Genomic DNA, 26257 nt, shown 5'->3' on the forward strand with positions numbered 1-26257 from the left:
CGAAAAATCGCGAAGAAGTCGATTTTTGGAAGATTATATATTCTGGTAGTATGTCTTATAAACTACAATTTTTGTAATTATCAATGCCCAACTCGCCGTAGAAATACTCGAAATTAATTATTTAACAAGCGGCGGCAGCCGCGGAGCAGCGAGCAAGCGCCGAAAATTCCCAAACTTCGCGCGCGCACCATTCCTCTCCCACCGAACTGAGCGCCGCCATCTTGGTCTTGTTTTGTTTGTGAATTCTTGCGCTTTCTTCTGCCACCCTCGGCGACGGCGGCGCGGTCGAGGCGTGGCTTGCTACCGATTGAGAGCCTCGTGGCGGCTTTCAAGTTTCCCGCGCTCGAATTCAAGGCTGCGATTGGGCAAAGCACGTGCTCTGCGAGAACGCGGGGGATCGGGCGACTACTATTGGCTGCTGCGGCCGCTGACTCGTCGGTCTCCGCCTCCCCGCGTCGTCTGCTACGGCTCTTTGTTTGCTGTTGTTGTTGGCTGTCTTTGTACTTCGTACGTTCTGTTCACCTTTCGCCATTTTTGCGATCGCCGGATTTACGATCTCTCGTCGTGCCCTCTGAACGGTTTCGTGCAACGTGTTAAACGTTGCGTGGTCGCTCACAGTGCCACACGCATTCAGTGCAGACTTGGCTAGCTAGCTTTTTTTTTTTTTTTTTTTTCTTTTCTTTTTCTTTTTTTTTTCCCCCCCTTCGTTTCGGCGCTTATGCCGCGGAAGATAACCCGGGAAGTCGCTTGTCGCGTTTGGGCCGCTCCTCGTTCCTCCGGCGAGATGCCGCAATAGATAAACCGGGAAACCGCTTGCTGCGATCTCAGCATGTGGAAAGTGGTCCGCGGCACCAAGGCGTTCGCTGTAGCCGAGATCGACGGGGCGCCATAGCCCTAATGTATATTTTGACGGCCGCACCGGACTTGTTCGTGATAATTGCGAGTGTTCGTCTTAAGTGGGGCCATTATAAGTGGGCTCGACTGTACCTGAATAAATTTTTGAGGGCAAGGCAAGCCCATGTATTCAAAATATTATGTCTGGAATTTGTCAAAATTAATTTGGTTAATCAACATAGGTCTAATTGATAACAAAAAATCCACTTCTATGCTATTTTTCAGCAAGAAAATTTAGAAAAAGGGCTTTGTCTTGCCCTGAGGAACTTATCTAGGAATCAGCATGACAAATTGCACAATGCCAGTGCCTTTCACAATTTCTCCAGGCTTGATATAAAGGACCTATTCGAACCAGTTTGATATGCTTCTGTAACTTGAGAACTATCGTGCACAATTCTATGAAACTTGGTGGTATTTCATTTGTTAATGTCATGAGCCTGTCTTGAAAATTTCATCATGATAACTTGAGAAACAAAAAAGTTAGTTCTCTCAACCTTTGAGAGCCGTTTTCTCGGAATCAATTTTTTGCACGGTGTGGCTGCTAGGGAAAGTCATAGCTCAAGAACCGCCTATTGGATTTTCATGAGGTTTTTTTTTTTGTTATATACCTAAGTAAAATTCTGAGGGCAAGACAATTCGTTTTCTTTCAAAATATTTCATGTGTAATTAGGGGCAGTCAATTAAAATATAGTTAAGTCAGGTGTAGATTTGAAGACTAAATTTGGGGCTGTACTAAAATTTTTCAGAGAGGAAATTTGGAAAAAGGGAATTGTCTTGCCCTGGGGAAACTATCCAGGAATGACCATAACAAATTTCACACTGCTAGCACATTTTGCAAATTCTCCAGGCCCGCCCCTAGGGACCTATGTAAACTATCTTGATATACTCCTCTAACTTGAGAACCGATGAGCCCAGCTCCATGAAACTTGGTAGTTCTTCAAATGTGTGTACTATGAGCATACCCTGAAAATTTCATTCAAATACCTCAAGAAATAAAAAAGTTGGTGTTCAAGGGTAGCCTCCCCTCTTAAAAAAAAAACATTAGCTACACCGCACTAAAACTACTGCTTTCTTGTAGGCGAGATTAAGCGTTTTTCATTTCTTATGGACAGATGCTAAGCTACAGCTCTGGTACTGTATTGATTCATTGTTTTAACATTGGATGTGCTGCACCTAAAGCAGGCCAGCCCGACTCCAAAGTAACGAAGTGTGATAGCGTGTATAGCTAACTGAAATTGAGCCGGTATTCTAGCCTGTTTAACACTTTCATGTCCGCGCCTATTCCCATCGATAGCCCCCTATCGATAACTTCACGATTCGAATTTTCCCACTTTCGAAGCGCTCCTTGACAAGTGGCGTCATCCAATGGGAAAAAAAGGAACCCTTCTTACAGTTTTGTTTTTTATTTACTTTTTCCGTTGTGCCGCGCCCGTCCAGATGGTCTCCGGAGTCAGGTGATCGGCGCTCCTTGTTTACATCATAGCGTCCATGTGGCACACTCCTGCTGCACGGAAACGGCGGGATTCCGCAGAAGTTGATGCATTGGAGAGCCTCAATTTTGGATGCGAACAGTAGCAGGGATGATTCGCAAGACGAATTCAGCTCTTCAGACTTTAGCACTCGCAGCGGAACTACGTCAAACAGACCCAGAACGTCGACAGCCATGCCTCGATAAGTTTCGCGCTTACTCCCGAAAAGTTTCTGCCTTTGCTGCGTGCTGATCAGAAGGGATCACTGTTCTGAAGGTAACAACTGTTATCTGCAGGGGGACAACGTCCTTGGGGTAGTACAGTCGAACCTCGTTATAACGAACACGGATACAGCGAATTATCGGATATAACGAAATAAAAGCAAAGTTTGGTTGGCTGTGCTTTATTTCGATGGGAGTTCTATCTGTATAACGAAATGAAAAACTGTAAATTTGACACTAAATCGGTTATAACGAAGCATATTTCGTATTCACACGACTGAAAATCCGAAAAGAAGCAAAAAAAAAAATTTTTCAAAACGCTAAATTTCGGTTTTATCAATCGCCTCCACCTAAAATGTATTTGAATCACCCGCACTTTCGCACGCCACGCCATCTAGGGACTGCGAATGAATCTAGCATCAACGGCTGCCTGGCATGTGACCGGCACGTGATCGAACCACCGCCCGCGTCGCCTCCACCTAAAATGTGTTTGAATCACCCGCGCTTTCGCATGCCACGCCATCTAGGGATCGCGAGTGAATCTAGCATCAACGGCTGCCTGGCATGTAACCTGCACGTGATCGAACCACCGCTCGCGTGCCCCTGCCCCTACGTTTTGCCGACCCGCGCGTGTGCTCACTTTCCTCGAGGTCGTGCCGTCGTCTTGCAGCATGGCGGCGCCGAAACGCAAAGCAGTTCCTCTTGAAACAAAGATAAACCTCAAAACTACACTGTACATGCTATACGGTGCATGGAATGAAGTGGCACAGTCGACAATAAGAAATTGCTTTGTTGATGCTGGCCTAGCCCCATCCACCAGTGAGACTGAGCTCAACGACGCCCACGATTCTGAAGGTGAAGCGGACAATTTCGACTATACGACATGGCGTCAACTGGCGGTTCCGAATGTTACATTCGAGGACTTTATTGCTGCCGATGACAACTTGGCTGTGGCGCCCGAATTGACCGACCAAGAAATTGTCGATCAGCTGCTTCCTACAGATGATGTTACGAGCAGCGATGAGAGTGAAGAAGAAGGCGAAGAGCGAGCTCTCAGCAGCACCGAGGCCGCCGATATGGCGAGGAAATTGAGAAGGTACCTTGAGAACCTACCGGTGGCCAAATCAGCTGACATTGGGAAAGCGCTGCACAGTGTCGATTTCGTTGAGAAATTTATTCTATCGAATAGTGTGAAGTGCCGCCAAATGAAGATTACGTCGTTTTTTAAATAAATCAGTTCTGTGTGGCCTAAATCCCGATTTTTGTGCTCATTTTTGCTTGGCAGTGCAAAATGAAAGGTAAGGTTTCGCGTGCTTATATCACGCTTTAAAGAAAAAAAGATGCTTTTTTTTCAGCTCTATGCTTTCCATTTTAGGGTGGCCTTTACTTGGGTTTATGAACAGAATTTTTTTTTGTAGGAATTTGTGTGTACTTTTACAACGAATATCGGATACAACGAACGAATGTCCGCGCAAAATGAGACTTCGTTATAACGAGGTTTGACTGTATTACTTTGATACTTTTGTGTTTGTTTTTAAACAATTTTTTGCCGATATGTTTTTTCATCACTTATTCAATAAATATGTTGATAACACCATTGTGAAGAGGAATTCTTCCAGCACAAGATACAGCGACTCCTGTACCAAGCAAGTTTTGTTGAAGAAAAAAAAAAATATTAATGACACCACCCAAACTCCACCCCTTTTCCCACGGACAGGAAAGTGTTAAGCCGCATGGTAGTGGGAAGAGTGTCCGTAGTGGATGCATAGCCTGTGTCCACGTCTTCTCATGATCATCATCATGCCGAGCCCTACTGCTCTCGCAGTGCCTGGTTTACCACAACAAGCTCTCGGACAAGGTGGTGGTGATTCCCGGCAAGATTGAGGAGATCTCGCTGCCAGAGGCCGTCGACGTGATAGTGTCGGAGCCCATGGGCTACATGCTGTTCAACGAGCGCATGCTGGAGACCTACCTGCATGCCAAGAAGTGGCTCAAGCCCCAAGGTGAGCAACGGGAGGCAACGGTCACCCACCGTTACCAGCTGGTGACTCACTTGGCCCGCCCCCCTTTGTGCACGCAGGCAAGATGTTCCCAACTCGGGGAGATCTGCACATAGCTCCTTTCTCGGACACCTGTCTCTACATGGAACAGCTCAACAAGGCCAACTTCTGGTAAGGCCCATTTTGTGTACAATTGCTTCTTTACTTGTGAGGCCTATCAGAAGCTACGTGCTGCGTTCAGAGAGCTTTCTTTGTCTTGGTGTGGGGAGGGTGCGAGTTCTACTGCTAGGTATGATTGAGCACACAAGGCGAGGAAAGTATGCTCATAGGCGTATATTCTAGCTGCTCAGTTCTGGGACATTTCCTGCCAAATGCACCCTCGATTAACATGTTCGTCAAAATGTAAAAAGAAGGCGCAGTTAGTGCAGGGGCTTGAAGCGATGTTTGTGTTGGCTTCCCTGTTAGTTCTCATTGCTATCTTTATGGCCCATCTTTGCTTGCATTGGGTTAAATGCACCTCAAAAACTGCAGGTGTGCGATACCCCAGTCACACGGGCAAGTTTAGTGACACTTTCACGAAGTGCACTTACGTAGGAAGAATGACACGTTCAGTGCTCGCCGTCACATGGCAAAATCAAGTGTCATTTTGAAATGACGGCAGTGCCGATGCGGATGCTGCAGCCCTATGTGAAAATTAGTTAGTTTTCACGGAAATACCTTAAAATTCAATTTTATCAAACACAATGACCCCAAGCTAATATTCAGTTTATTTGTGCATTTGAGTACATGGTTTTGACTAAAAAAGCATCGCTATGTCGCACGGGCATGTTAGATAGACTGCTGTTTTTGCTAACGAGCATGGTTACTGCTGTTTACATGCAAAACTGAACTCGTTTATGCTATAGCGCTGCTAACTGCGGTTATCGCGAACATAGCTTTGTGACTTTGATTTGCATTGTTAACCGAGAAAATGCCGGTAGCGCCTACATATGGAGCGGAGTCACCGGTGTGCGAACGCAAAAAATGCACAATGATTAAGAGCAGCGTGCATTTTTCGCATGAAATCATGTCCGACGGTGCTTTTATGCAGCCTAAAATGTTCAGCGGCGCAGCACCCACGTACGTCAGCATCGTCATGTCTTCACAGCGTTTGCTTGGCATGTAGATGTGCACAACGTCGAAAATGGTCCGGTTTCCGCAGCATCACGAAAGTAGGCGAGTTCGCAGCGTTCACAGCACCGGAGGCTACTAGCTTTCCGCTGTAGTGTCGCCCGTGAGCGTCCGTGAATAGCAGAGCGCACGGTGCAAGTAGTGCTTGGCCGTGTGCTCTTCCGTGGTCGTCGCTAGGCCTATAGTTTGCTTCGCATCGAAGTATCAGTGGGTGGCGCTTTCGTATGGCCAGCTTAATATGGCTCATTCGTGGCACTGCCTTATTGTCAGCCTTACTGTTTGTTGATAATAAGAGAAAAGTGCAATTCAAATCGACTACAATTAGGAGCGGAGAAAGCGTATACTTGTACTGCAAGGGTGTTGTGAGCAGAAATTTGCTTGTGTCTCAGCAATTACTCCTACTAGCGACTCGGTGCGGGTCAACGATCCCCAGGAAAGATTAATTACTTACATTGCTTTACTCCAGGGATTATTATTTAAGGGAAAAACAAATTCTCGCACACTTTTCTGACGCCGGTGACAGCGGGGCCGGATGCACCGTAAAGGTGCTGGCTTGTCGTTGGCGGCTTGCGGGAGGAAAAGCGGCGGTGTCTCCGGCCGGCGCTTGAGCGAAAAGCTGCCGTGTCAAGTGACGACTTTCTAGAGATTGGGTTACAAATAACTCCAAATTCATTTATGCAGCTTGAGATACCGCATACCGTCAAAGTGCAGCAGCAGACGAACGCCTTCGCCTTAGCGCAAGCACTGAGAGCGAGGGTAGCTAATGAAGTGTATACGCATCGTTTTTAGTTGTTGAGAGCTTAAATCTCTTGCTTATTAATAGAAACACTCATGAAATTACGATAAACATTTCAAAACATTGTAATCTTCAAAAATGTATGAGTGATATGTCAGTGCCCTGCTGTTGAGACTACACACTCGCCTGCTGGACAAAGTGTTGTGAGTTCACCAAACTCACTTCGCGCCGAGTATGTTCGGCAGCGAGTGTCATTAAAGTTCGTGTGACACGATGCGAAGGACACTAAACGCGAGTGCACTCGTTGAAAGTGACACTAAACTTGCTCGTCTGACCGGGGTATAACAATGCCAGAAAGGCAAACTGAGAGCAACTGTGGTAACAAAAACGTTTCATGCCTATCAGACTGTGTGCGGCCTGTTTGACGAGGCTGGTAGGCTGCATACTAACTGCCGTTGGTCCTGTAGTTTCAGATTTCAGTGCAGCACATGCATTGGAGGTTACTGGGTTTTTTCCTTTCTCTTTTGCCTACCACCACCTGTCGGGCAAAGTCACCACCTCTATGAACAAGGAAGGCAAATAATGTAGTTTATTTTATTTTTTATATGTATTTTTAATTTTTCCAATTGACCATAGCGGTTTGGTTTGGTTTGGTTTGGTTTGGTTTGTGGGGTTTAACGTCCCAAAGCGACTCAGGCTATGAGAGACGGCATAGTGCAGGACTCCGGAAATTTCAATCACCTGGGGTTCTTTAACATGCACTAACATCGCACAGCACACGGGTGCCTTGCTTTTCGCCTCCATGGAAAAGCGGCCGCTAGGCCGGGATTCGATCCAGCATCCTTGGGGTGGCGCCGTAACCACTGCGCCACCCCGGCGATAAATTTGGTGCTAAAATGAAAAAGTTAGGGTCGACAACATTTGGGCCTTAGATTCAGTTCAGTTCTATTGGCGTACTCGCACTATGCTTGCTGTTCCCAAAAGTGGGGGGAAAAGAAAATGGCACAAATTTTAGGCTTCCTCGACCAGAACTGGTTGCACGTGCAGCAAAACCTTGATAACTGTTGCTTGACTACCTACTTATAAATCGAACTATTTCTGTTGTCCTGTAGTTTCCAGTCTAAAATTGACCGGATAAGTCATAGCAGCAGCTGGCACCAGCCCTGTTAATGTCTGGCTATGAAGCTATGTCAACGTCTTAATGAGCATCTCCCACCTCTGACAGTGCCAGTGCATGTCCCACGATGCAACCGTTCTTGCTTTGTGCCAACGACGAGGTTGATGGCACACAGCTCTGTGCTATGCCATTTGTTTGGGGTAGGCCATGGTTAGTGGGCCAGGTCACTGGCATCTTTGATTGCTTCAAGTACTGTCGTGTTTAAGTCTGGCTTTCTTCAGAAACATAACAGTCAGACTATTTCAGGGACCTAAAGTACCGTATAAACTGTATTTTAGGTCAAGTGGGAATATATGTTGACCCCCTTGCGGTGAAGTGAAAAAAGAAATAAAAATAAAACGAAAAAAAAGAAGTGAAGAAGCACATATTTTTTTGTCGGCTGTGTCCCTGCATTACCGGAGCTACGATCTCACTCTAAACTTCACCAGCTTCGCCGCAAGACAACTCTTTGCTGCGCGCCACCTCCCAGAGTGTGTCATCTAGTTTCTTCAAGCGTGTTGCTTACCCAGCATTTCTTGAAAGGTTGCATGCGAGCAGCTGATCTTGTCCATGGCCCCGCATACTCTTTTTCTGAAACGCCGAACCCTCACCGAGAGGGCGCTATGTTGCTGCTCGCTTCAGCGACCATCACTTTTTCTGCAAACCCACTGTAAACTGACTCGACATGTCGTTATTCATCGCTAATGAAGCATTTTATACTCTCATAGGTCGAACGAAAAAGCGCTCGCAAAGATAAATGCGCTTGAGATGGAAAAATAAATGCCAGCAACTGCAGGATGTCGATACGGTTTTGGCTGTCCGTTCATGAGCAGGCACGCCACTTGTTGCCAGACAGTGCCTCAAATTCTGCTAAAGGCCGCTTATACAAGACTAGGGGTGACTTTAGCTTGCCTTTTTTTTTAATATCTTGATCTATATTTCGGTTTATACAGTAGTCTTGGACAGGTGGTGGATATCACGTGCCCCAAGCAAGTGCCTATTCCCAGCAGCTCACGTGGCATTACAAGAGCTGTTCAAACTTATTTGCAGAGGCGATCGCTTCCTCAGGCGGACATTAGTTAACGCGAGAGCAAACTTCTGGTGGTATCTGGTAAGCCTCCACAAGAGTAGAGATGAAGCGGGCAGATTGTAGACATTGCATAGTGTTTGAACGAAGCAAATGTTGCTTTGTCTGGGAGAAAATTAAGAAAAAAAAATAGAGCATCTTGCAATTCTAGGTAGTACCACTTCCCCATAAGCATCTAGCATTTTCAGTATTTCATGAAATATATGTCTAGCAGAGAGGTTAAAACTGAGCAAGCCAAGGTCAATACAAATGGCCGCGTTACTTGGAAAAAAAACGTGTGCAGCTGCCTATTGCCAGCGGCATCAACTCGATGATGAGGGCCCTTGCGAACTATGAGGCCAATTACTAAAGCACAGAAAATAAGATCTGCCAGAACTCCAAAGAACTAGAAAGTAAACATAATATTCGCGCTCAGGAATGAATGCAGTTTTTGTTTCTTGTGTAAGAAAAAACGTGTCACATTTATAATAATATTTTAACTTGTTTCTAACGACCTCTCTCAGCCATTTAGTATCCGCTGCGTAGTTGCCCAAAGCTCAGATATGGTTCAGATTTTCATCCGCGGAATGGGTGCGGCATCGGCCCCGGTTCAACGTTCATCGTTGCGCGCTGCGTACAGAGTGGGTTATCCGTACCAAACAGTCAGTATTTCATTCTGCTGGTTGTGGTAGAGCTTTACAGCAAGGCGAAGACAGTGTGTGCTCGATAAGAAACTGATTGCCGCTGCATGTGCGCATTTCCGGACGATGGGACAATGCTGCATCACAGCTCGGCCTCCCAGGCACGTCGCAAAAGTGGTGGCTTGTTTTACGGATACACATCTGCATGAGCGGCGTATCGCTGCATCTGTTTTAATTGAACGGTGAAGGTGAGATTTTATTGCCCTCAAGACGCGTGTCGCATTGCGCAAAGCCTTCCGTTCCGCTCCCTTTGCTGCATGTTTTGCTTACTGCGTCGTATTACTGCACCAATAGTCGCTGAATGTGCTCTAGCTGTTATCACAGGGATGTTCCTATTGTTAATGGGATCTTTCTCATGAACATGTTAAATGATTAAGTTGTAAATTTGTAGCCTCATATTGACTCCTCTCAATGACAAATGAAGCACGAGTAAAATAATGGAATCGTGAACAGGGCGAGATTTGTTGGAGCGAAGCTATATCGCAGATATTTTTACTTCTCAGACGCATTAACTTCTAAATACTAGCAATCCCAATTTGAATTGCTTACCTAAGCTATTACAGGTTGGTGTTCTCGTGCTAGCGTTAGTTATTCCGTTCGTTTTTCTTTGTTCTTTGACACTGATATGTACTTTACTTGTTAGCAAAATCTTTTACCCTTTTATAATCTCACGGAGTCTCGTTTGGAGACCTACGCTCAGGTCATATTGTTATCACGAAGATTTCATAAAGACCGTGACGAATTAGCGGTGGTCGCTTTCCTACACTTCAAGATTTGCTTTGTCGTGAAGCTTCTATGTAAGTAATCGTGAAATAATAAAGCCTGGCTTTCTGTGCAACACAGCTTCACTCATTAGTGAAGCTTCAGCCCTTAGTGAAATCCCTCAAGCCATGTGATTCTATCCATGTGCTAGCCGAATTCACTTGAACGCCCTTGTTCACAAACGTGCCCGAAGAAATAAGCCCCAGAATGCGTTTACATGACGCGCGACAAAAGACTAGGCTAACGACGACGGAGGCAGAACGATGCTACGATAAGGCGGTTAAAGATGCCTTAACATTTCAGTTAACATAAAACTTGACAGTAGAAATCCATGTCAAGTAAAGTTGGCTGAACAGTTACGGTGCCCATTTTTTTGCCTTATCCGAGCATCGTTCTGCCTCCGTCATTGTTGGCCTTGTTTCTCGTTCATAAGTAAAAAAACAAATTCCCTGCCAAAAGTATGTCACTGTGGCGTCACAAGCGATGTCACCTGTTTGTTTTGCCTCACAGTTCGCAGGGGTCGCCGGGAAACTAATGCCTCGCTCAAGTCGACACGCAGGCTTCTATGGGAGTTACGCTACCATACTATTTCTACCATGAGCAAGCTATATTGGACTTGTAACCAGCGCAACCACCTCTGCATTTTGGCTTCCATCACATACGCCAGTGTGATGAAAGTCGTGACTTTTGACCTTTTGGCTCCTTTAGGCTTGTGCAGCAACTATATAACTGTGACCCCATGATCGCCCTGGTCAACGGATGTGCTAAAGCTCCGATTTTGCAGCAGGAAAGGTTACAATGACTGCAGTGAGCATGTATGTCAGTCTTGTAGTTTTCTATCATATCGGTAACTTCCACTTTGAAGCCACAGACGACTCAAATTAGCATGGTTATGGGTCAGAAGGAGTATGCTGAGCTTTGATGCTCGCTACTCTGAACTGCTGGGCTGTATCTTGTGTACAGGCGCGTTCTCTTGCAGCTCTCGACATAAAAGCTTGCTGTGTTTTTCAGCGAGGACGCAATTCTGCACATGGCTGAAAAAGCACGGTAGGCCCTTGCTAAGTGCTCTTTTTGCATACCGAATGATTGTGCCTATAGCGTTAGCAGTACCGTCACTACATCACCTGGTCTGCATATCGACCAAGCCATACTGGGATATATTTCTCGTTGTAGACAGGAAGGGCACGGCAGAAATTTATTAATCGGTCAGTTTGATGCCATAAAGACCAGATACAGTAAAACAAAAAAACAGTTATGTTAGTGATCGTCTGCTTAATTCCCAGCAAGAAAAATTCATTAATGAGTGCTTACATTAATGTACAGGCATTAACGAGGTAGCAATGTTCTCACTTATCCTGGTCACATACAAGCATGTGGCACCGGTTCGCCATTCTGGTCCTTGCCTTTTGTAGAGGTTTGTGTAGTGTCAGGTTTGTAAACCTCTGCAGTCAAAGTCAAGCCCAGCAGGCAGCACTTTATTGCACACTGGTAAATGATGCGATTGGGATGCACACAAGACTGTTCAGAAGAGTGGGCATTTAGCTCAGCAAATGGCCAGGACATCGTTGAAATTTGGTCCGCAAAATTCCTTCATGTGGCCCAGGGTGTTGGTGGAGGTTGGTATAGGTGCGGCAGCCAGGTGGCCTTTATTCAAGACTGCTAGTGCGAGGCTGCGAGATGCTGCACGCTCGTGGTCGCTTCATGGCACTAGTACGGCAGTTGCGGCCAAACTGAACAGATCTAAAGTTTGCGGTCAAGCGGTTCTCAAATTGCAATGGCCAAGAAAGGAAGCAGTTTGTTACTGGTTGCAAATGTTGTGTCCGCCGTCCATGCCTTTGTGGACTGTTAGATCCACCGGTACGGACCATCTGCCAAGGTTTGTGATGTAGGTGTTGGGGCGGCTGTCCAGGTACCAGCAGAGCTTCCATGGTGTGGACCTGTCCAGCCTGCGGGAGGCGGCCGTCAAGGAGTACTTCCGCCAGCCCATTGTGGTGAGTTGAGTGTGTGAGAAACTAACTGGGAGCAGGAGTTCCACTACGAGCAGTGTTGATGCGAAGGTGTTGTATTTTAAAGTGAGGTCAAAGACAAGCGATCCAATTGCCACAATAAAAGACGGCTCTCGTTTTAAATTGGCCATCGCAGACCTTGGACCATTTATAGTCGAAGCCTGTTAACACTTTTTTTTTTTTCCTGTGCCGTTAAGGCGCGATAAATATAATTTGTTCACTGGGGCTGTACCTGTTTTCACAAAACAGTCTGATATCCTATGTGGGTAGTGCCTTTGGTCTCCAGATGGCAGCAAAATGAAAAACTGTTTCCCAAAAGCGTCATTACTTTGTATTGGGAACATGACTGTCTGGCTGTCTCACACCTGACGTAGGATATTTAGCCTTGCTTTTTTTTTTTTTCTTCCTCCTTAGACAAGAAATGGCAATATACTATACACACCTGGGAGTAGGAACATTGCAATAGAAATAGCAGCTGAGGTGCGTCCTCCGACTCATCTTCGATGTTCCTCTCTGCTTTGGGTGGAGCAGCGATACATCGCTGCTCCATCCCAATGCTGTGAGAAACATAGATAAATGACTCGGGAGTCGCACTGCAGTAGAAATGGCAGCTAAGGTGTGTCCTCCGAGCTGTATTTGATGCTTCTCGCTGTATTGGGATGGAGCGGCGATGGACCCGCACTGACTGTTGGTCTGTGATGACATGCAGGACACGTTTGATGTGCGCATCTGCCTGGCCAAATCCCTACGGCACACGGTGGACTTTGAGCGTGCCTCGGAGAGTGACCTGCACTGCATCGAGGTTCCCTTGCAGTTCACCATGCTCCAGTCTGGGGAGCTGCACGGCCTAGCCTTCTGGTTTGACGTTGCCTTCATTGGATCCGTGTAAGTTTGACATACTGTCTCGGCAGTAGCCAGCAAGCTGTAGCTAGTATGACTTGAACGAGAACATCTTCGGCGAAACTCCGCCTGGTTGGGTACTTAAAACAGAAGAGAAACACTTATCGTCAACCAAATTATTTATTAGAACCCGACGTTTCGGAACCAACTCGGTCCCTTCCTCAGGGGCGACTAAGATTCGAGGCCCGCAGTAGCTGCCAGCGACCTGCTCTTCCCCTTTCTTCACACGTGGCGAAGTCCAATTGTGTACGCGGAGGGTAGTGTCCCCGGTTTCCTGTTCATTGCTGCAGCTGTCAGCCGGATGAGCCATCACTCGACGTGGCGTCTTTTGAAAGGGTTGGTCTTCACATCAAGTACGCTCACCTCCTCAAAGGCTATTTTGTTGTTGGCATGTTCGCAGTGCTCAGCGAGGGGGTTGCTTTCCGAGTTAAATTGCTGGATGTCATTTTTGTGCTGTGAAATCCGCCGACAGAGATTTTTCGTTTTGCCGATACACGGGCTTCTTAAAATTCCTTTCCACCTAGACACACCTAGTAGGCATGTGCCTTTCACGTAGGGATCAGATGGGGGGTGAAATGGGTAGGAGGAACGGGGAACTGTATTTTTTTCATGGCACGTCAGTCTTTAGTTCTCACCACTGTTGCCGCCTCTTGTAAATGTGCATGTCGAACGCTCATTTAAGTGGAGTCTGTTAAGTTAAAAGAGCAATAACAGGGTCATTCGTTGTATTACCGTTTCACCGTTTTATAATATACAGATCTGTGATTCTACTTGGCAAAGTTTTAGTGCCTGGCACGCGGTGAATATTACAAAAAAAACTCGATAGAAGTCGTGATCGGGGAGCTCCTCCCACCGAGAGCGACCGCCATTTTGAAATGCTCGTGTAACATCACACAGGATACGCGGCGGAGCGTCGTCTGCAATGCAGGCTCTAATATCAAAGGACACAGCGGGAAGCGTCGATATGTGACTGTCTAGCGAGCGCAGCCGGCGGCTGTCGGCGCCGCTTGTGTGTATATCCGGCGCAGGCAGAGGACGTAGCATCCAAGGCGCTTTTTGCAGCGCAGTTGTAGTTTGTGAGCAAGTAAAGGTGCAAGCGGTGGGAAAAGAAGTGGATAGTTTTGGTATTGCTAGCTCAGCGTGCATTTTAAGCCGTGCGAACGAGCAGCATACACCCAATCATTGCAAAAGCTATGTAAACAAGCATGCTGGGGGCGCAGTCATAATCAGCGAACCGGCGCATTCCTGCAGGAGTTCAGGGTTCATACACTAAATACTAACTGGTGTAACTAACTGGTGTATGCTTACGTTGAAGCACTCACGAGTCATTTGCTGGGGAAGCACTAGAAAAATGCAAGGTGAGGCTCGGGAGTCTGTCGCAGTCGCGCGCGTGGCTACGGGGGAGGCGAGACGGAGACGGCAACGGATGGGAGGCTCTTATTTCGGTGTGGGCATGCAGTGAAGAGCAATCGAATCGCTTTGGGTTTTGCGATGACGGAACCAAAGCGGCGGCGGCACATGCTTTCGTGCGCTGGCCGTGGCCAGTCTGAACATAGTTTCGCAAAAATGCTTTACCATGCCGAAAATAATTAAGCCTGACCAACATGCGCATATAACGGCAAGTCAAGAGGTACCGCTTCATTCAAAAGTTTTGTGTGCTCCTTTAATGTCGCAAGGTATGGTCTCGCGTCAAGGTATGCTTGTTTGAGATTAGTTTTCGGACTGAAAGAGTGGCAGCAATAGCTCAGCAATCGGGAACATATGACGCTAACCTCTCCCCACTTTCGCAGTGCATGTACATGGTCGAAGGAAACGTTCGACAAGTGCCTGTTTATATGCGGGAGCGCTTGCTGCTGAAACAAGCTAACTCACATAACATAAAAAAAATATGCTTCTGATTGTATGCCTAAATTATACAGCATGAACCCGTCGATTTCAGCCTCCTCAACAATCTAGACAAAGCCCAAAATAAATCGGAGGATCACTATGGTCACATATTGTAGTGAAGGCTTCTCGAAGAAAAGAGATTATGTGGTTAAAATATTTTTGCTGAAGAAAAAAGAAAACAACTCGGCGACCACTATTCACGGCATGCATGCAAGAGTGCAGCTGACACCGTGGACATGGGGTAATATCTCGTTGTGACGTCAGCGGCCAATTGTTGCCAGACCAGAAAGCTGATTCTGGTATTAAATAATAAAAAATTAATTTTAGAACTATCTACTGCTCGAAATAAGGTTAAATTTCAAAGATTTGGAATTTAACGTGCGAGGAGTGAAATGCAATCAGTTTATGCTCAGTTAGCTGTCATGACCCCTTTAATGTCTTCCTTGTTTCTTATCTGCGGCAACAGAGACTTAGAGCATGCTCCCCAGCTTTGTGGCTTCATTGCTTGCAACCTAGTGGTGCATTACGGATCTGTTGCATCCTTTTGTATGCAGTGGTGCGAACAAGTGTTCGTGTTGTTCACGTGTCCGCGGTCTGAGCGACCGTGTTCATATCGGTGCACAACTAATGTCATTAAATATTCTGGAGCAAATAAAGGATGAATGAACAACGGTGTATGCTGCTCACAATGCAGGCGGGTGATTGATGGCGGCTTTTTCATATTGTCTTGTCATGTATACCTGCTTCACGATGTATTTTAGCTGCTAAACTGTACATTCTCCAAGTGGCAGTGGCATTCTGTATCCATAGTACCATACCGAACTGCCTCCATTGTTGGTTGTTTGTTTGTGCAGGCAGACAGTGTGGCTGTCGACGGGGCCCACACAGCCTCTGACCCACTGGTACCAGGTGCGGTGCCTGTTGGAGAGCCCGCTGTTTGTGCAGCGCGGACAGCGGCTGGGTGGCCGCGTGGTGCTGCGCTCCAACCGGCGCCAGAGCTACGATGTGGACATTGAGCTGGAGCTGGAAGGGGGCATCCGGGCGGCCAACAGCTTGGACCTGAAGAACCCGTTCTTCCGGTACACGGGGCAGCCGCCCCAACCGCCACCCGGCTGCCACGACACGTCGCCCAGTGAGGCCTACTGGTCCACCCTGGACGCCGCCTCGGCCGCCGCCAACGGTACGGCAACAGTCATCTCAGTTTTCGTTCTCCTTCTTTCCTTTCTCTCTTTTTCTTGGTCGACTACTACTGGCATGGGGGCTTGCGCGAACTATGGAGCTGGTTGGTTTCTGAAGCTCGGACAGTTTGTCTCTGTCTCCTGCAAGGGCCTGCAGACGAAAGTAGAACGTTTCTTTAAAGCGATTTCATGCCACCTTTACATTGGTCATGCATGCCATGCACACACAGTTTTGCACTCAAACCCATGTTAACCTCCTCTTAGCATATGCGACAACATGTACAAGTAAACCAGCTTTTTTTTTTTTTTTTTTTTTTTTTTTTTTTTTTTTTTTTTTTTTTTTTTTTTTTACAGAACTTGAACTCTTTGAAAAGGGAGAAAGAAAAAAAGCATTTGTCTGTTTTATTTTTTTGTGCTAACTTTCCTTTTTATCCTAGGCTGCTGTTATGAGAAGGCACAGTTGTAATTTGGCATGTATCCTTTTAAAGTGCCAGAAGAAAGGAATTTGAGAACGCCTATTTTCTTTAACGGAACATGGACATTTTAACCAGGTGTTGGGCGTACGATAGATAACTCATTATGTGCCCTAAGACTCAATTAGCAACAAGAGAAGCCAAAAGGGCCCCGCAAAAGTCGTCGAACATCCGAGTGGTATCGACTGTCGTGTCGCGCAAATGGGCGCTCCTGTGCCCACGAGCCCCCCGCCAGAACTGCCGGCCAACCGCAGAGCTTGCTGTAACGCCAGCCCAGGCAAAGCCGGGGCACGAAGTGACATGTGGCTTGGCTCTTCATTGTTTGCAGGTTGCTACTCGTACAAGCCTAGTGGTGAAGCTGTCGACTATGGTGCCTATGCTTTAAGCAGTAGGTACTTAACCTTAACCTAATTGCTATGGGCAGCACAGTGGACGTAAGGATTTGAACCTTTGCTGAATTTTTTGGCCTCCACGCTTGTGGCCACTTCATGTCGCATTGTAATGTCGCTAGTGTGGCCCACATGTAAAGACGGATGATGTTCGTCTTGCGTTTGTTGGGCAGCATAACGCTATAGATTGAAACGGTCAGTTTGTCGTTCTAGACTTCTGAGGGGGAAGTTACCTGCTCTCTTGTTTACGTGGTACCGTGAAATTCTCTCTCTCTGGCATGCAGAAACTACAAATCCGTACAGTTGCATGCTAGATGAGATGCACTTCAAACAGAAAAAAAAAATAATAATAATAATATAAACAGTGTCTTTTGAAAGAGATGTCTAGTCTACATCATCAGCGCGTGAGTTTCTGGTCTGGTGAGCAAAACATGCTGCTTGTTAAAGGGCCACTGTCCAGGGAAGGACCTTTTAGGCGAAGGAGCCCAGTGTTTCGATCAGGTAGCGGAGATAGTCTGTGCAAAATGCTACAGTGACATGCGCGCCGCAAAGCAACGAAAATACAAATCAAAGCTTTCTCATGCTCTCCTTCGGGAAGCCAGCTTCCCCGTTTCCTGCGCTGGCCCGTCTTCCCGCGAACGACGTCCATTGGTCCGTTTCGCTGACTGAGGGTGAATGATGGGTGTCTACCGCTCGTTGTGCGCTTTTCCCTCGCCACGGCCCGACTGAATTCAGAGGCGCGCGCTCCCTCGCCCCTTCCCCCCCCCCCCCCCCCTTTTTTTTTTTTACGCCAGGCGGAGCGCCACGCCCCACCTCCCGCTAAACGCGGCGGAGGAAGGGGAATTTGTCTTGGGGAGGCTAGACGACCGGGTAAGAGAGTGAAAAACCTTTGCAAGGGAACGGAAGGAGATAAACACGACAGAATCGGGTGATTGGGGTGTCTGTAACTGCGTTATCAGCTACTCTTTTCAAAAACATTTTGCGGCTTTACGTTCTGGGGGCGAAGTCTCACAGTCACCGGGGAAGAAAATATTTTCGACCGGAGGGCGAACAGTGGGCCTTTAAAGCCTGGTTTGTCTGTGCAGCACGTACTGGAACGGTTGTAATCGGGAGAGGTCGGTGGGGGAGTGCGTGACATGCAAAATCAGTTCAGAGCGGAACTTGTCGCAAATGTCAGATGTCTTCGTCTCATTGTCCAAATATTGCTGTGTGGTGTGTGTATACCTCTGTGCTATTGTAAGTAGCAGTGACACATCATGGTAATTTATTTTGCACTAGTTCGCGAGCAACTTTCCGTGGCTCTACAGCAAAGGCTAGGCACAGCCACAGAAAATTGTACGCGAGTATGGGCATACTGATGTCTCGCATGGTACCACACTTCTTTTTCCAACGTGCGAGCGCGCGGCGGTGCCTCGAGATGGCCGTCAGCGTGCCATTTGGAAATGTGGCTATGTTTCACTGCCTGTTCAGATCAACTAGAAAGTTGTAAATTCAACATGTTAGGAGGCTCACGAGCCTCACTTTGGCTATTATAGCTGCTCGCTAATAGTTTAAATAGTGAAAGTGCAGTGAGGATAGAGTAGCAAACTCTATTCGAAAACTTGAATTAAAATTTTTGAATACTTGTACACACCTTATACAGGACAGTGCGAGGCTCTCGAGCCTCACTTTGGCTATTATAGCTGCTCGCTAATAGTTTAAATAGTGAAAGTGCAGTGAGGATAGAGTAGCAAACTCTATTCGAAAACTTGAATTAAAATTTTTGAATACTTGTACACACCTTATACAGAACAGTGCGAGGCTCTCCATGCATTGAATTTTGCTTTACTCGGTCATTTTTGATCTGCCGTGAACTTTGAACATTGACCACAGGACGGTGGTAGCAGACCAGCATGTTGTATCTGAGTTGACCACAGTTGAAGACAGCATGAGCCTTGTTAAAGCCTCTGGTTCAATTCCATCACCACTCTAGCGTGAGTGCTATCGACCGAAAGCCTGAAAACAGAACTATGCTGCATTAAGCACTGCGCAGACAGCACCGTATGAGACGCAGTTGCGCAAGTTTTCTGCTTACGTTTAGCTGTGCTGAACAAGCCCTGTCACCCCTGCCTTGAGAAGGCAATTTTTAGGTTTCAGTATACGAGAGTTGTTTAACCCGACACAGGAATGCGCATGCTTGTCTAAACATTGCTCGCTCTGTGCACGCATTTTCTTTGCTGTTGCCTGCCTTCCACCAATAGCCGCTCAGGCAAGTCGAGAGCCATTGTAAGGGGCTTGGGAATCTGTGCATGCGAATAATCCCACTGACCACGTAGCCTTGCAGACACCAGAGAATCGTGTTGCCCTGACTAGAAGTAAAACAAAAAAATAAGACAGTCGTGTATTTTTTTTTTTTTTTCGCTACACTTGCCCGCCTAGTGCATTTCTTTTCTTTCTGTTCCAGAAAAATTTGCTGTAGTTATCTGTAATGATATCTGTGCATAGTTAATGCTGTAGCTCGCCAAGTTTGTGCATTCCTGCCTTTGCTGTCATCCAGGGGCAACATTTCGTGAAGATCATTAAAAAAAAACGACATAACATTGAAAGAAGTCTTGTCCTAGTTACAAATTTGTGAAAGCTTTTACTTGACCTGTCCTTCTTTTATGCATGTTGATATTTTAGCAAGAGAGTGGAATTAGATCCATTTGAACACTGTAGTTTCAGTAATACAGTCGAACCCGGATATATCGAACTCGAAGGGGATTGCGAAATAGTTCGATATATCGATAATTTGATATACAAAAATCGGCTTGTGACGGCACTTACGATGCGAAAAAACGATACCGTATTTGTCGCCTAAGCAACCCACTCGCATAATGAACCCACCCTCCACTTTTGCACCCGAGAATTTGAAAAAAATAAAAAATGCGTTAAGACCAGCTCGCTCACATGCAAGCGATTGAGCGATCTCAGCGACGAGTTGCAGCGACAGAGCGAAAAATTTCAAACTTGTTGGAACTGCGTCCCTCTTGCTGCTGGAGCCACCGCGACAGCTCAATACAAGGTTTCTGTGTTGCTGCGGCAGAAATCGCGAGCGTTTTCGCTTGCATGTCGATGGCGCGCGTCACTCCGTTTCGGTCGTCGCATCCACAGCTCATTTCTTGGCAGCGTGCCAAGATGCTGCGCAGCGATAATGTCAGGGCGCGTTTATCTTTTTTATAGCTCCTCCGCTGGCGGGGAGCGAACTTGGCAGAGTGCCCGTGATGGCTTGATTGCACAAGCCTGGTTCGATTTATCACGTCGCGCTTGGGGCGGGCGTCATGATCGCAGCAGCAGACTGCGTGCTTCCGTTGATTCATACATGCAAAGATAAACGGCTCCCGCAAAAAAAGAAAAAAAAAAAAAGCCTGCCGCTTCTTAACCTCCGCAGCCGCCATATCTTACGCTACGTCGCTCGTACAGCACAATGGTAAGAAAGAATGACCCTAGAAAAAAAAAAAGAAAAAAAACAGAGAGCTGCCGCTTCTTAACGTCCGCAGGCGCCATAGCCACGTCAGCCGCCGCGCACAGAGGGTTCGCAACACACACTGGAGAAAGCGTCCGACGCTTGTCTTAAAACGGGCTGAGCTGGCTTGGCGCATGCGTTGCGCGTGCTGAAGAAGAGAGATAGCTCGGCAAAATAATGGGCACACCCACGCACATGCATGGCTTGCAAACGTCATGTGTTGGCGCATGTGTTGGCGCGCGGGAAACGATAACTGCAGATGGGCGCTCCTTTGGGGAATGGGCGCGGCGCTGTCCAGAACTGTCCCCTCTCATTCCTTCCGCGCGTGGCTTGAAAACGTCATGCGGCAAAAGGCCAAGGGTGATGCGATCGTCTTTGGGGAAGGCACACTTTCCAGTGCGTGGTGCGGAGTTCGATATATCGAACGACTGGTGAAATTGAGTTCGATATATGACGCGGCTTTCCTATACTTTTACATGGGATTTTCAAGGGGATATGTGCGAGTTCGATATAACCAAAATTCGATATATCCGGGTTCGATATAACCGGGTTCGACTGTACTAGTTTTTATCACAAATCTTTTTTGAACGTTTCATGCGTTGAACTCTGTAGCATCCACATATGCCACATGGATATTACATGCTGGAAGTTTGTGCAAACGGCTGAGCTTGATGTAGTTGGCGTCATTATATTTGGCCAGGAATGGAGGTAGTTGTTCCTAATTGAGAGGTTCTCACATGCGAAAAAGTGGCTGTCTGATATGGCTAAGATTTTGGGGTTTCCCATTGCTACTGTGCATGTAGCCAGTAACGTAGCTGTGTTGGACACCTCTGTATTGTTTATGAACACATGGCCGTCTGATAAGAAAATCAATGAAACGGGCAGCTTTAGAAATCGGTAGATGGTCTGAGAAGTTAATACCGTATTTACTCGAATGTAACGGAAGATTTTTTTTTTTTTCATGATTTTTTGCTCTCAAAGTCTATTGTTACTTTATAATCTAATACTGCGATTCATTTGGCCTAAAGCAGCGCCATGGTGCAACCATAATGAATCCATCACCACTCGATTACAGTTTCCGCGGTTTTATGATGCTATGCTGGCAACATGGGTACTGGGGAAGCCAAATCCCAATTCATCCAAAATCAAAACGTTGTGCTTTTTGCTCGTAGGCTCAGAATCACATCACCTTCATCACGCGCTTGTCGCATCATTCGTAGTGGATTAGTGCTATTACTTCTGTTACCGCATTTCGCACAATAGCATTGCACCGCACACAGTACGACGCTTGCTTCAAAAGAAAAGTTATTCTAATACATGAAATTGGACATTCTGCTGCAGCTCGACGGCTAGACATCATCTACCATACGTAGGTTGTGGATGCAGCAGGAGGCGATTTTTAAATGTGAGCCTGACTCCAAAGGCTTTTGACAACATCCTCTGGTAGGACGAGAGTGAAAAGCAAGGCTCGGTTTCCGAGAACTCGCCCTCCGATGAGTGACACGAATGAGCGTTTTTGACTGCAAGGGTCATAATGTCTAAATTATTTAAGATATTTTTTAAAGCCCTTGTCTCAGGTTACATTCATGGTTTTATTTTTTTCCCGTTGGGCAGTTAGCAAAGTTGCCCCTCGCATTACATTCGCGGTCGTGTTACATCCGAGTAAATACGGCAGACAAAAGAAGCTAAAGGTACGGCACCCTTCTCGAAATAACGGTGACAAATGGGCACAGTTTTTAGTGGCTTTTTCCAGGTTGGCGTTGCCATTTGTAAGTCACCCTTTTCATTTTATTTTAGGACATACAGTTCCTATTCTTGGCATGTGATGAGTAATGCAGCTGTTATGTTGGTGTGATCCCATTTCTTTGCATTGTCTCTGGTGGTTACATATTGTTAATCCCAGCCCTGTAATTTGTGAGACTTCTGGAAAAAAAAAAAGAAGATATGTATATATATATATATATATATATATATATATATATATATATATATATATATATATATAGATATATATCTGTAGAATTTTTATTTATAATAAACTGAGTAATTTTGTAACTTATTGGGATTGGGGATGCTGTCTAATTTAAGTTTAAAGGGGTAGGGACACCAAATTTTTGTGCTGTACTTTTGCGTTGTAAATAGTGCCTAGCGATTCTGTAAGCATAGAGCACGGTGTTAAAAGCCCAAAATCGCAATATATAATGTATTATCTTTTAATTAGTATGCAGCAGTTTCAGTTTCGGTTTGTAGTTTCCAGGTTTTTACTTGACGTCAAGAAACAGAAGACATGACATTGAAATGTCACATGGGCCAAAACCAAAAACTCATGACATCAAGGAGCAGGCGCAGTCACACTGCTGAAAGAATTGGTAAACTGTGTCTAGTTTACTATAGTCAACTGCATTCGTAAACATGTTTGCATCATTTTGGCGATCCTGTCACGCTGCGCCAACACAAAATATTCGGAAACGTGTCGTTGTCGCTTGCGAACAGCTGTCGCCAAATCGCTCTCCGACAATTTGTTGCTCGTAGCAGTGCCGATGTTGGCCGCTTGCTTCGCTACAATATTGCCCAAATTCCTGTATTATGCGAGTGGCTGGGAAAAAAAATAAAAGCGGGAAATGTTTTGACTATGAAGCAGTGCGCGCAAATGCTCGCAAGTATATGTTTTGAATCGCACTGGTCGAGGCACCCCTTTCGTGCACCATTTTGAGCGCCGCTTTATGCGTGCGAATGTGATCGTTTAGAGAAAATTCACATATTTCAGCGAATGAAAACAGTCATCGGGTATAGTTTTGGCAACAGTGAACTGAAATCTACAATTTCTCACATTCCAGGATGCGCGTAAAATACCCACGAAGCGCCGACCGATGCTGCAAGCGGCCCGGAACAGTCTTCGTCGCTATTTGTGGAGAGAAAATTAGGCCAATTGAGGATAGTCGCCATATGCACATTTTATCGAGCTTATTTTATTATGAGATAGGCTTCCTATAGTAAAACGGGGACGGAAGACGAACCTTTATTACAGTGTTGAGTCGCTGAACCATTCCGAATGCCATCTGGCAAATCCGACTAGGCGTAGCGACGAGTAGGGCAGGCAGGGAGCAGCGCAGTTTGTCGCCCGGCGCGTCTGCGGGTGGCGCCATTGCCAAAGGCTCCGCACTTGTGCAGGCATGCTAATGTCGCATGAGTATAGCAGGCAGCCCTGATAACATTTGTCTTTTCTGGTACAAAGCCAAGGAGTGCTACACTGCCTCACTGCTGCGCCGCCGGTCACTCTGGTCTCGGCTACGGTGACCGACAACAACGCCGTCCGCCGACCATTGCCACGCCGTCGGCTGCAGCCTTCGAAAATTTTTGTGAATGAATATTGCCATTAAGCATAATTTTGGCTTCAGTGAGCTGTCATGCTGGCTGTGCGTTAGAACTGTCAGAACGCTACGGGTTCAAAATAACAGCTGAAACGAGCTGACCAGCAGCATCGTCTCTTATGACAGAAAACTGTGCAATGACGTCACAAATACTTGATTGTGGTTTTTTCAGTGAACCTACGTTGCAGTCAATGCGCTAGCGATAGGTCTGGAATGCAAAAGCGAGCATTTCCACAAACTTTAAAAAGGGATTAAAATATTTTCTATGCTTCCCTTGAGTCTAACACTTGACTGTGATGGTCTTCAAACACAAAGGAAGCACGTGGTAAGCTTTGCACAACCTTGTAATATGGTGTCTCTACCCCTTTAAGAAACATCAAAGTTTTCGAATGCCTGCGCAAAAGTACTGTCGCTAATACATGTTTCTGCATATTTTTGTCATAAGGCAAAAGCTCAAGGGCTGTGAGCAAGGAAACGCCGGTTCTATTTAAATTGGTTTTTTGTGGATTGTGGTTTTTTCAGTGAACCTACGTTGCAGTCAATGCGCTAGCGATAGGTCCGGAATGCAAGAGCGAGCATTTCCACAAACTTTAAAAAGGAATTAAAATATTTTGTATGCTTCCCTTGAGTCTAACACTTGACTGTGATGGTCTTCAAACACAAAGGAAGCACGTGGCAAGCTTTGCACAACCTTGTAATATGGTGTCTCTACCCCTTTAAGAAACATCAAAGTTTTCGAATGCCTGCTCATACATGTTTTTGCATATTTTTGTCATAAGGCAAAAGCTCAAGGGTTGTGAGCAAGGAAATGCCGGTTCTATTTAAATTTTTGGTTGTGTGATGCAGAGGGAGGTTGTGGGTTTATCATACTGGCATTGAGCTCGTGCTGCCGGGGCGTGGGAGGAGTGCAGCCTCACTAAGTGGTGCACGCGTGTTGCTGCGCAGCTGGTGTTGGAGCGGACAGCACGGCAGCCGGCCAGCTGGTGATGAACGGGGTGCCGCTGATGAACGGCACAGGGGTGGTGGACATGCACGTGCAGCCAGTGGTGGCCCAGCAACAGCCACTCGGAGTGCACCTCTCAAACGTGGTTTCCCTAGGTGAGTGCTTGCTCTGGGGCACCACTGGGGCACCACTGAGGCGACACTGGGGCGATGGCAGTGTACAGGAGGGCACTGGTTACAGCTATGGCCACGACAAGAACGGAAAGTATGCACACACGCAATTTATCATTCTCACATTCTTCGTATGGAGAAACCAGTGCCATGCATTTGTAGCAGGTTCCTCATGGCAGCCATTTTTAAAATGCGTTACACAAAATTAACACAAGGATTTGCTTTACTCGAAGTTAGACATATTTTTGATAGGTACAAGCAGTGCAAATTTTCTGAGACGTATATGTAATTCCTGCTTCTGGTAAAAATAGTTCTTAGTCCTCCCCTTTAGAGAGATTGTTGTGGCCCTGTAACAGGAATAATCATGTAATCTGGTAGTGTGCACAGATCCGAATCAAGTAGCAAATACTATTCGAAAACTATTCTAAATTTGGACTCTTCAAATACCCTCTAATACCTCTGTCACAGGAACACTTCCAATCCTCATTGAACTCGATCTGCATTGAGGCTTTCAAGAAGGATTGAAGCATCCGGTGCTACACGGGCGTTTTCAATGAGCATTGAGAAATTTCTTTCGCGTGTGCTAGGTGACGCCAAATGTTCTGCTGACAGCCAAAGCACGGTGGTCTGCCATCAGTTGCAGTAAGTCTCAGCAAGGAACTAGAGATTGGGGTGATGATAGCGCAATTTCAGCGTACATACACAGCAGCATTTCACTTTTGACGCCTCAGGTCACCTAATCTATCTTCCCAGTAGCCGATGAGTGCTGCAGTTTCGCTTTCGCTCCACGCCATCTTCACAAGTGGTGGACCATGATGTAGGGATTATAAAATTAGCTCAATATAAACAAGCTTAATGTTCTACGAATGTTCTAACAATGTTTTAAAAATGTTCTATCATGCCTTTTAATACATTTATATGTTATTATTTGCCATTCAGTTACATTCATTTGTTTTCAAATTTTAGAATTCGCTGATGACGAGGGTGTCGACCACCGCTTTCGAGTGTGCTTGAAATCTCGAGCTCAATTGCACTTGAAAGTTGCCGTGTGACAACCTCGATCTGCATTCAGTTGAATGCAGATCGAGTTCAATGAGGATCGAAAGTGTTCGTGTGACAGGAGTATAGGGGTATAATATAGGGGCTTAACTACTAAACTCCTTTCCAATGTCCAAGTACTAGCCAGCTTTTTTTATGCATACTATTGCATAGCCGAGCGTTGTGCATCGAGCAAGCCACTTCTACGAGCGTTTCTCTAAAACATATAGAATTTTGGCGCTG

General features: G+C 46.2%; 1 protein-coding gene across 5 annotated transcripts in view; it reads left to right on the forward strand.

The window, feature by feature from the left end:
- Art4 (arginine methyltransferase 4) overlaps nt 1-26257 on the forward strand; it is a 62323-nt gene that overhangs the window by 13816 nt on the left and 22250 nt on the right. For 3 of the 5 annotated variants that reach the window (XM_084577459.1, XM_084577460.1, XM_084577463.1), the window contains exons 6-12: nt 4410-4587; nt 4665-4755; nt 12085-12166; nt 12891-13066; nt 15823-16148; nt 16948-17007; nt 24809-24961. In XM_084577459.1, coding sequence (XP_084433585.1) covers nt 4410-4587; nt 4665-4755; nt 12085-12166; nt 12891-13066; nt 15823-16148; nt 16948-17007; nt 24809-24961 — 1066 coding nt within the window. The remainder of the gene's footprint in view (nt 1-4409; nt 4588-4664; nt 4756-12084; nt 12167-12890; nt 13067-15822; nt 16149-16947; nt 17008-24808; nt 24962-26257) is intronic. The other 2 variants (XM_084577461.1, XM_084577462.1) reach the window with 1 other exon arrangement.

This window comes from Amblyomma maculatum, chromosome 8 (assembly GCF_055883805.1).
Source record: "Amblyomma maculatum isolate TAMU_Amacu chromosome 8, ASM5588380v1, whole genome shotgun sequence".
NCBI lineage: Eukaryota > Metazoa > Arthropoda > Arachnida > Ixodida > Ixodidae > Amblyomma > Amblyomma maculatum.